The sequence below is a fragment of the Nerophis ophidion genome, linkage group LG21, assembly GCF_033978795.1.
Source record: "Nerophis ophidion isolate RoL-2023_Sa linkage group LG21, RoL_Noph_v1.0, whole genome shotgun sequence".
In the NCBI taxonomy this organism is placed as follows: Eukaryota; Metazoa; Chordata; class Actinopteri; order Syngnathiformes; family Syngnathidae; genus Nerophis; species Nerophis ophidion.
Window position 1 is genome coordinate 46,544,023 of NC_084631.1, and position 12,500 is coordinate 46,556,522.

Genomic DNA, 12,500 nt, shown 5'->3' on the forward strand with positions numbered 1-12,500 from the left:
TAAATTGGAGAAATCACCCAAATATCAACAACACCCATTTTCCTATTTGTTGTGCCTGAGTTGCAAGTCCTGAGTGTGATGTGAGGACCAAGTTATTCCTTGCAGAGGTTTTAAGTTACACGCTGTCACCCAATCCCAACCCGCCCCAAAAGCCTCCATCCCCGCTGCAAGAGCGCGTGGGCGGCACCTCCACCTCCACGTTGGCGTTAAAAGGCGCACGCAGGCCGCAGCCGCACTTTCCCCTCACTTGTCACCTGGACTTGGCGGATGTTCTAACAAAGCCACCCAGTTCGGGGGTAATATCTTTCTGGGGGGAGGGGGAAGTTAGTGGAGCATGAGGGAAGAGGACTCCTCCCCGATGGACAGCGCGGGGAACAGCGAGGAGGAGGCCGAGCGGCAGCCGCCGAGGAGAGGCGCCAGGAAGCGGCGCGCGGCGGTGGCGGCGGCGCGCAGGAGCGCGGACGACCCGCGGGACGACCTGGACGTGGCGGGAAAGAAGAAGACGACCACGTCGACGACGTCGTGCGAGCGCGTGGGCGGCAGCGCGGCCAGCAGCCCTGCGCGCTCCGTGGAAGACGCGCAGACGCAGCGCGTCATGGCCAACGTGCGCGAGCGCCAGCGCACGCAGTCGCTGAACGAGGCCTTCACGTCGCTGCGCAAGATCATCCCCACGCTGCCCTCCGACAAGCTCAGCAAGATCCAGACGCTCAAGCTGGCCGCGCGCTACATCGACTTCCTGTGCGAGGTCCTGCGGAGCGACGAGGCGGACGCGCGGGGCTCCAGCTGCAGCTACGTGGCGCACGAACGCCTCAGCTACGCCTTCTCCGTGTGGAGGATGGGGGGCTCCTGGGCCGTGTCCACCGCCTCCCACTAGTGGGGATAAAACGGATGCGACAACAAAGGTGAGATGGACTCCATTTATGTTGTATTGATCCGCCTTTTACGCACGGCCATCACGCAAATGCTCCAATTGATTGATTGAAACTTTTATTAGTAGATTGCACAGTACAGTGCATATTATTAGTAGATTGCACAGTACAGTGCATATTATTAGTAGATAGTACAGTACATATTATTAGTAGATGTCACAGTACAGTACATATTATTAGTAGATTGCACAGTACAGTACATATTATTAGTAGATAGTACAGTACAGTACATATTGCCTACAAGTGACCACTAAATGCTAACACCCCAATAAGTTTTTTAACTTAAGTCGGGGTCCACCTTCATCAATTTATGGTAATTCTCCTTTTTTAAATAAAGGAAAATTACCAACCACTGGTCCGTGGCACATTAACTACCGGGTCGCACAGAAACTAATTAAATTATAAACAACCACATTTTATCCAACTTACCTTGTATTTTATTTCACTTTTTCAGTATCATGCTTCATTACAAAAACCTAAAAGGTTTTATATAGAGCAGGGGTCCCCAAACTTTTTGACCCAGGGGGCAGCATTGGGTTAAAACAATCTGTGTGTGTGTGTGTGTGTGTGTGTGTGTGTGTGTGTGTGTGTGTGTGTGTGTGTGTGTGTGTGTGTGTGTGTGTGTGTGTGTGTGTATATATATATATATATATATATATATATATATATATATATATATATATATATCTCCATTTCTACCGCTTATTCCCTTTTGGGATCGCGGGGGGGGGGGGGGTGCTGGTGCTTATCTCAGCTACAATCCAGTGGAAGGCAGTGTACACCCTGGACAAGTGGCTACCTCATCGCCGGGCCAACACAGACAGACAGACAACATTCACACACTAGGGACCATTTAGTGTTGCCAATCAACCTATCCCCAGGTGCATGTCTTTGGAGGTGGGAGGGGCCTATCCTCAATCCCGAGCCTGGGATTGAACTCAGGACCTTCGTATTGTGAGGCAGATGCACTAACCACTCTTCCACCGTGAAGCTATATATATATATATATATATATATATATATATGTGTGTATATATATGTATATGTGTATATATATGTATGTATGTATGTATGTATGTATGTATATATTCCTTGTGCACTAATTGACTGAAAGAGCGCGCACTTGCCACTGATGTCAAGTTATCGATGTGAAAATCCATTTTTCAATAATATGATTTGCCTGAACAGCTAGGAGAGTAAAATGGATTAGAAAAGACAGATTTCTTTAAAAATCTAATTAAAAATAAAATGATATACTTATTATTATTTTTTCTAAACTTCGATATTCCCGCAGGCCAGATTTAGGATCTGGAGGCCGTAGTTTGGGGACCCCCGATGTAGAGTGTCCGCCCTGAGATGGGTAGGTTGTGAGTTCAAACCCCGGCTGAGTCATACCAAAGACTATAAAAATGGGAGCCATTACCTCCCTGCTTGGCACTCAGCATCAAGGCTTGGAATTGGGGGTTAAATCACCAAAAAAATGATACCCGGGCGCGGCCTCCGCTGCTGCTCACTGCTCCCCTCACCTCCCAGGGGGTGATCAAGGGTGATGGGTCAAATGCAGAGGACACATTTCACCACACCTAGTGTGTGTGTGACAATCATTGCTTCTTTACTTTACTGTGCTTCTGGATCAATTGATTATTATTATTATTATTTTTCGTTTATTGAATTTACATTTTAAGTATCAAGTGAATTCAGTCGATCAAAAACGCGTACTTAAAATATGGTTAATTTATTAATTTTTTTTATATTTCCTGTTACAGACTAAAAACCATGTTAATAAATGGGTTCTTTGTTGTATTTTGATGTAAAAATGTAGCTTTGTGTTGTGTAATATTATGCGTAGGTGTACTTATCACACTGTTACACAACATTGAAAACATTCAGAGTTGGGGGGGGTTTGCTTTATATTAGATTTAATCCGCCATTTACGCACAGTCACATGATGCTAATGTTTAAAATGCTTAGTTAAAATATGGTTAATTATTAAAGTTTGAAATATTTCCTGTTATGAACTAAAAACGATGTTAAAAAAAATGTTTTTTTTGTTGTAAGTTGATGTAAAAATGTTAGTGTTGTGTAATATTATGCAGAGGTGTACTTATCACAACATTGATCAGACACATAGTTTGCAGTGGAGTTCCAGTTGATCAAAACTCTTAGTTAAAATAAGACATTATTATTTTATTTTATTTATTTTTTTAATATTTTCTGTTGCGGACTAAAAACAATATTAATGAATGTTTTTTTCTTCTGTAGTTTCATCCATATTTCTTAGTTTTTTCTGTTGTGTAATCATTATGCAGAGGTGTACTTATCACACTCTTACACAACATTGATCATATTCATAGTTTGGAGTCGCTTTATGTCTGATTTAATGCGCCTTTAACGCACAGGGGCGGTATAGCTCAGTTGGTAGAGTGGCCGTGCCGGCAACTTGGGCGTTCCAGGTTCGATCCCCGCTTCACTGCCATTGTGTCCTTGGGCAAGACACTTTCCCCACCTGCTGCCAGTGCCACCCACACTGCTTTAAATGTAACTTAGATACTGGCTTTCACTGTGTAAAGCGCTTTGAGTCACTAGAGAAAAGTGCTATATAAATATAATTCACTTCACACACGGCCACGTGTTGCTAATGTTTGAATTGGAAATATCCTGAATCTCCTTTATTTTCACTTTTTAGTTTATTGAATTTGCATTTTCAGTCTCAATCGGTTCCAGTCGGTCAAAAACGCTGAGTTAAATTATGGTTAATTATTTTCTTTTTTTTTTTAATATTTCCTGTTACACATTAAAAACAATGTTGTTAAATGCGTTTTTTGTTGTACAAACCCCGTTTCCATAGGAGTTGGGAAATTGTGTTAGATGTAAATATAAACAGAATACAATGATTTGCAAATCCTTTTCAAGCCATATTCAGTTGAATATGCTACAAAGACAACATATTTCATGTTCAAACTCATAAACTTTGTTTTATTTTTTGTAAGTAATTGACTTAGAATTTCATGGCTGCAACACGTGCCAAAGTAGTTGGGAAAGGGCATGTTCACCACTGTGTTACATCACCTTTTCTTTTAACAACACTCAATAAAGGTTTGGGAACTGAGGAAACTAATTGTTGAAGCTTTGAAAGTGGAATTCTTTCCCATTCTTGTTTTATGTAGAGCTTCAGTCCTTCAACAGTCCGGGGTCTCTGCTGTCCTATTTTACGCTTCATAAAGCACCACACATTTTCCATGGGAGACAGGTCTGGACTGCAGGCGGGCCAGGAAAGTACCCACACTCTTTTTTATGAAGCCACGCTGTTGTAACATGTGGCTTGGCATTGTCTTGCTGAAATAAGCAGGGGCGTCCATGAAAAAGACGGCGCTTAGATGGCAGCATATGTTGTTCCAAAAGCTGTATGTACCTTTCAGCATTAATGGTGCCTTCACAGATGTGTAAGTTACCCATGCCTTGGGCACTAATGCACCCCCATACCATCACACATGCTGGCTTTTACACTTTGCATAGATAACAGTCTGGATGGTTCACTTCCCCTTTGGTCCAAATGACACGATGTTGAATATTTCCAAAAACAATTTGAAATGTGGACTCGTCAGACCACAGAACACTTTTCCACTTTGCATCAGTCCATCTTAGATGATCTCGGGCCCAGAGAAGCCGGCGGTGTTTTTGGATGTTGTTGATAAATGGCTTTTGCTTTGCATAGTAGAGCTTTAACTTGCACTTACAGATGATTTGACAAACTATAGTTACTGACAGTGGTTTTATGAAATGTTCCTGAGCCCGTGTGGTGATATCCTTTACATACTGATGTCTGTTTTTGATGCAGCACCCCCTGAGGGATCAAAGGTCCGTAATATCATCGCTTACGCTGAGTGATTTCTCCAGATTCTCTGAACCTTTTGATGATATTATGGAGCGTAGATGTTGAAATCCCTCAATTTCTTGCAATGTCACTTTGAGAAAGGTTGTTCTTAAACTGTTTGACTATTTGCTCACACAGTTGTGGACAAAGGGGTGTACCTCGCCCCATCCTTTCTTGTGAAAGACTGAGCATTGTTTGGGAAGCTGTTTTTATAGCCAATCATGGCACCCACCTGTTCCCAATTAGCCTGCACACCTGTGGGATGTTCCAAATAAGTGTTTGATGAGCATTCTTCAACTTTATCAGTATTTATTGCCACCTTTCCCAACTTCTTTGTCACGTGTTGCTGGCATCAAATTCTAAGTTAATGATTATTTGCAACAACAAAAAAAAGTTTATGAGTTTGAACATCAAATATGTTGTCTTTGTAGCATATTCAACTGAATATGGCTTGAAAATGATTTGCAAATCATTGTATTCTGTTTATATTTACATCTAACACCATTTCCCAACTCTTATGGAAACGAGGTTTGTAAATTGATCTAAAAATGTGAGTTTTGTGTTCTGTAATGTTATGCAGAGGTGTACTTATTGATAATATTCATAGTGTAGTGTTGGGGGGGGGGGGGGGGGGTCGCTTTATATTGGATTTAATCCGCCTTTTACGCAAAGTCACATGATGCTGATGTTAAAAATGCTTAATTAAAATATGGATAATTATTAAAAAATGTTTAAATATTTCCTGTTATGAACTAAAAATGATGTTAATAAACTTGTTTTTTTTTTATTATTGATCTAAAAATTTTAGCTTTGTGTTCTGTAATTATTAGGGGGGGTTCAAAATGTTTTCTTCTTTTAAAAATAATTGCAAAGTAGACAATAAGAAAGCCTTTTAGGTGATCTTCTCATCCCACTAACGGCCATTTCTCCCCGCAGAGTCGGACACCAAGTGCAGCCGCCGGGATCTGAGAGCGGGGGACATGTTTGGGGTCCCCCCCCCCCCCCCTCACGTTTGCAAGGGAGCACTTACAGGACCAGACGGATATGAAGAAAGACCGCTATGAATGTTCGGAGGAGGGAGGGAGAAAAAACACACAAAACCAAAATGCCTTTCACATTCCTGGAGACAATGTTTCAACAGCAAATGGACTATTTATTTTTTCTACCGGTGCCAAACCCAAAAGAGGCTATTTATTTTGGGGTGTCACGAGAACGCTGAGCCTTGTAAATATTTGCTACAATAAACAAATGAACGTATCCTTTTTTGGGTTTTAGTCTTCATTGGATCGTTCCTGGGGAATGAAAGTGAACAGAGAGTTTATTGCCCAGACCCCCTGGGGTGCACGCCAGAGAAAACAGCTCATACCTGGGGATTAATGCTGCACCCGGGATCTGGGGAAGCCCTAATTAGCTGTTTGGGGAAAGTGCGGAGCGGTTGGAGGCATGCGTGATGTTCCCAGATGGCCTCCTGTAAGTCACGGGTGGAGGGGGGGGGGGGGGACTCCTCCCTGCAGGTGCGGTCACGGTTAAAAGCGGCTTGGACACGGGTCAGGATGCCAACCGGACTGCCTTTTGTCTACCTGGTTCTAGACTACAAACCCCAAAAACAGAAGTTGTCATGTTGTGTAAATAAAAATAGAATACAAGGATTTTTGCAAATTATTTTCAATTGAATAGACTGCAAAGACAAGATATTTAACAATCACACTGAGAAACTTCCATTTTTTGGGCAAATAATCATTGACTTAATAATAATCAATTTTATTTGTAAAAAAGCATTTTACATTGAGCAGACAACCTCAAAGTGCCACAGTGTAAAGAAAATAGTAATAATAATAAATCAAACATAATACTACAACAGCCCAATAGCTAGAACCAGCATTCATATATCTATAAAAAGGCTTTTTTTAAAAGATGGGTTTTTAAGCCTTTTTTAAAAGCATAAACAGTCTGAGGTGCCCTCAGGTGGTCAGGGAGAGCGTTCCACAGACTGGGAGCAGAAAGCCGGGTCTCCCATAGTTTGTAGCTTTGTTCTCGGAGGTTGGAGGAGGTCAGCCTGTTTGAAGCGGTGGTGTCGTGGGGAGGATTTGAGGGTGAGCAGTTATTTGAGGTAGACGGGAGCATAACTTAGAATTTAATGGAAGCAAAAAAGGCATTTTTACCACTGGGTTACATGGCCTTTCCTTTTAACAACACTTGGTAATGGTGTGACACATTTTTTAAGTGGAATTCTCTCCCATTCTTGCTTGATGTACAGCTTAAGTTGTTCAGCAGTCTCCTGCCTCATATTTTAGACTTCACACATTTTCAATGTCTGGACTACAAACAGGCCAGTCTAGTACCTGCACTCTTTTACTACGAAGCCACGCTGTTGTAACACGTGGCTTGGCGTTGTCTCGCTGAAATAAGCAGGGGCGTCCATGATAACGTTGCTTGGATTACTCCAAAACCTGTATGTACCTTTCAGTATTAATGGTGCCTTCACACATGTGTAACTAACCCATGTCTTGTTCACTAATACACCCCCATACCATCACACATGTGTAAGTTACCCATGTCTTGTTCACTAATACACCCCCATACCATCACACATGTGTAAGTTACCCATGTCTTGTTCACTAATACACCCCCATACCATCACACATGTGTAAGTTACCCATGTCTTGTTCACTAATACACCCCCATACCATCACACATGTGTAAGTTACCCATGTCTTGTTCACTAATACACCCCCATACCATCACACATGTGTAAGTTACCCATGTCTTGTTCACTAATACACCCCCATACCATCACACATGTGTAAGTTACCCATGTCTTGTTCACTAATACACCCCCATACCATCACACATGTGTAAGTTACCCATGTCTTGTTCACTAATACACCCCCATACCATCACACATGTGTAAGTTAGTCATGTCTTGTTCACTAATACACCCCCATACCATCACACATGTGTAAGTTACCCATGTCTTGTTCACTAATACACCCCCATACCATCACACATGTGTAAGTTACCCATGTCTTGTTCACTAATACACCCCCATACCATCACACATGTGTAACTAACCCATGTCTTGTTCACTAATACACCCCCATACCATCACACATGTGTAAGTTAGTCATGTCTTGTTCACTAATACACCCCCATACCATCACACATGTGTAAGTTACCCATGTCTTGTTCACTAATACACCCCCATACCATCACACATGTGTAAGTTAGTCATGTCTTGTTCACTAATACACCCCCATACCATCACACATGTGTAAGTTACCCATGTCTTGTTCACTAATACACCCCCATACCATCACACATGTGTAACTAACCCATGTCTTGTTCACTAATACACCCCCATACCATCACACATGTGTAAGTTAGTCATGTCTTGTTCACTAATACACCCCCATACCATCACACATGTGTAACTAACCCATGTCTTGTTCACTAATACACCCCCATACCATCACACATGTGTAAGTTACCCATGTCTTGTTCACTAATACACCCCCATACCATCACACATGTGTAAGTTACCCATGTCTTGTTCACTAATACACCCCCATACCATCACACATGTGTAAGTTAGTCATGTCTTGTTCACTAATACACCACCATACCATCACACATGCGTAAGTTAGTCATGTCTTGTTCACTAATACACCACCATACCATCACACATGTGTAAGTTAGTCATGTCTTGTTCACTAATACACCCCCATACCATCACACATGTGTAAGTTACCCATGTCTTGTTCACTAATACACCCCCATACCATCACACATGTGTAAGTTACCCATGTCTTGTTCACTAATACACCCCCATACCATCACACATGTGTAAGTTACCCATGTCTTGTTCACTAATACACCCCCATACCATCACACATGTGTAAGTTAGTCATGTCTTGTTCACTAATACACCCCCATACCATCACACATGTGTAACTAACCCATGTCTTGTTCACTAATACACCCCCATACCATCACACATGTGTAAGTTAGTCATGTCTTGTTCACTAATACACCACCATACCATCACACATGTGTAACTAACCCATGTCTTGTTCACTAATACACCCCCATACCATCACACATGTGTAAGTTAGTCATGTCTTGTTCACTAATACACCCCCATACCATCACACATGTGTAAGTTAGTCATGTCTTGTTCACTAATACACCCCCATACCATCACACATGTGTAAGTTAGTCATGTCTTGTTCACTAATACACCCCCATACCATCACACATGTGTAAGTTAGTCATGTCTTGTTCACTAATACACCCCCATACCATCACACATGTGTAAGTTACCCATGTCTTGTTCACTAATACACCCCCATACCATCACACATGTGTAAGTTAGTCATGTCTTGTTCACTAATACACCCCCATACCATCACACATGTGTAAGTTAGTCATGTCTTGTTCACTAATACACCCCCATACCATCACACATGTGTAAGTTAGTCATGTCTTGTTCACTAATACACCCCCATACCATCACACATGTGTAAGTTAGTCATGTCTTGTTCACTAATACACCCCCATACCATCACACATGTGTAAGTTAGTCATGTCTTGTTCACTAATACACCCCCATACCATCACACATGTGTAAGTTAGTCATGTCTTGTTCACTAATACACCCCCATACCATCACACATGTGTAAGTTAGTCATGTCTTGTTCACTAATACACCCCCATACCATCACACATGTGTAAGTTAGTCATGTCTTGTTCACTAATACACCCCCATACCATCACACATGTGTAAGTTAGTCATGTCTTGTTCACTAATACACCCCCATACCATCACACATGTGTAAGTTACCCATGTCTTGTTCACTAATACACCCCCATACCATCACACATGTGTAAGTTACCCATGTCTTGTTCACTAATACACCCCCATACCATCACACATGTGTAAGTTAGTCATGTCTTGTTCACTAATACACCCCCATACCATCACACATGTGTAAGTTAGTCATGTCTTGTTCACTAATACACCCTCATACCATCACACATGTGTAAGTTACCCATGTCTTGTTCACTAATACACCCCCATACCATCACACATGTGTAAGTTACCCATGTCTTGTTCACTAATACACCCCCATACCATCACACATGTGTAAGTTACCCATGTCTTGTTCACTAATACACCCCCATACCATCACACATGTGTAAGTTAGTCATGTCTTGTTCACTAATACACCCCCATACCATCACACATGTGTAAGTTAGTCATGTCTTGTTCACTAATACACCCCCATACCATCACACATGTGTAATTAACCCATGTCTTGTTCACTAATACACCCCCATACATCACACATGTGTAATTAACCCATGTCTTGTTCACCAATACACCCCCATACCATCACACATGTGTAAGTTAGTCATGTCTTGTTCACTAATACACCCCCATACCATCACACATGTGTAACTAACCCATGTCTTGTTCACTAATACACCCCCATACCATCACACATGTGTAACTAACCCATGTCTTGTTCACTAATACACCCCCATACCATCACACATGTGTAAGTTAGTCATGTCTTGTTCACTAATACACCCCCATACCATCACACATGTGTAAGTTACCCATGTCTTGTTCACTAATACACCCCCATACCATCACACATGTGTAAGTTAGTCATGTCTTGTTCACTAATACACCCCCATACCATCACACATGTGTAAGTTACCCATGTCTTGTTCACTAATACACCCCCATACCATCACACATGTGTAAGTTAGTCATGTCTTGTTCACTAATACACCCCCATACCATCACACATGTGTAAGTTACCCATGTCTTGTTCACTAATACACCCCCATACCATCACACATGTGTAAGTTACTCATGTCTTGTTCACTAATACACCCCCATACCATCACACATGTGTAAGTTAGTCATGTCTTGTTCACTAATACACCCCCATACCATCACACATGTGTAAGTTACCCATGTCTTGTTCACTAATACACCCCCATACCATCACACATGTGTAAGTTAGTCATGTCTTGTTCACTAATACACCCCCATACCATCACACATGTGTAAGTTAGTCATGTCTTGTTCACTAATACACCCCCATACCATCACACATGTGTAAGTTACCCATGTCTTGTTCACTAATACACCCCCATACCATCACACATGTGTAAGTTAGTCATGTCTTGTTCACTAATACACCCCCATACCATCACACATGTGTACGTTACCCATGTCTTGTTCACTAATACACCCCCATACCATCACACATGTGTAATTAACCCATGTCTTGTTCACCAATACACCCCCATACCATCACACATGTGTAAGTTAGTCATGTCTTGTTCACTAATACACCCCCATACCATCACACATGTGTAACTAACCCATGTCTTGTTCACTAATACACCCCCATACCATCACACATGTGTAACTAACCCATGTCTTGTTCACTAATACACCCCCATACCATCACACATGTGTAAGTTACCCATGTCTTGGGCACTAATACACCCCCATACCATCACACATGTGTAACTAACCCATGTCTTGTTCACTAATACACCCCCATACCATCACACATGTGTAAGTTACCCATGTCTTGGGCACTAATACACCCCCATACCATCACACGTGTAAGTTACCCATGTCTTGTTCACTAATACACCCCCATACCATCACACATGTGTAAGTTACCCATGTCTTGTTCACTAATACACCCCCATACCATCACACATGTGTAACTAACCCATGTCTTGTTCACTAATACACCTCCATACCATCACACATGCTGCCTAGAACACTTTGCACCTAGAAATATCCAGATGGTTCTTCTCCCCTTTGTCCACGGTTTCCCAAAACAATTTAGGATGGACCGCTCGCCTGTATCGGTTGGGGACATCTCTACGCTGCTGATCCGCTTGAGATGGTTTCCTGTGGACGGGACTCTCGCTGCTGTCTTGGATCCACTTTGAACTGAACTCTCGCGGCTGTGTTGGAGCCACTATGGATTGAACTTTCACAGTATCATGTTAGACCCGCTCGACATCCATTGCTTTCGGTCCCCTAGAGGGGGGGGGGGGTTGCCCACATCTGAGGTCCTCTCCAAGGTTTCTCATAGTCAGCATTGTCACTGGCGTCCCACTGGATGTGAATTCTCCCTGCCCACTGGGTGTGAGTTTTCCTTGCCCTTTTGTGGGTTCTTCCGAGGATGTTGTAGTCGTAATGATTTGTGCAGTCCTTTGAGACATTTGTGATTTGGGGCTATATAAATAAACATTGATTGATCGATTGATTGACTAGTAAGACCTCAGAACACTTTCACTTTGCCTCAGTCCATCTTAGATGAGCTCGGGCCCAACCAAACCGGCTGCGTTTTGGGGTGTTGTTGATAAATGTATTTCACTTTGCATAGTAGATGCACATACAGATGTAGCAACCAACTGTAGTTACTGATAGTGTTTTTTTGAAGTGTTCCTCAACACATGTGGTGATATCCTTTACACACTGTCGCTTTTTGACGCAGTACCGCCTGAGGGATCCAATGTCCATAATATCATGGCTTACGTGCAATGATTTCTCCAGATTCTCTGGACCTTTTGATGATATTGCGGACCGTAGATGTTGAAATCCCTCAATTCCTTGCAACAGCTGGTTGAGAAATGTTGTTCTTAAACTGTTTGAC

At 42.2% G+C, this 12,500-nt stretch overlaps 1 protein-coding gene across 2 annotated transcripts in view; it reads left to right on the top strand.

Annotated features, from left to right (window-relative positions):
- twist1a (twist family bHLH transcription factor 1a) overlaps positions 1-6,060 on the top strand; it is a 32,500-nt gene extending 26,440 nt beyond the window's left edge. For both annotated transcript variants that reach the window (XM_061882818.1, XM_061882819.1), the window contains exons 5-6: positions 1-902; positions 5,740-6,060. The exon at positions 1-902 is cut by the window's left edge and continues 27 nt beyond it. In XM_061882818.1, the coding sequence (XP_061738802.1) occupies positions 335-874 (540 nt within the window). In that variant the 5' untranslated portion in view covers positions 1-334 and the 3' untranslated portion in view covers positions 875-902; positions 5,740-6,060. The remainder of the gene's footprint in view (positions 903-5,739) is intronic.
- Positions 6,061-12,500: the final 6,440 nt, after the last annotated feature.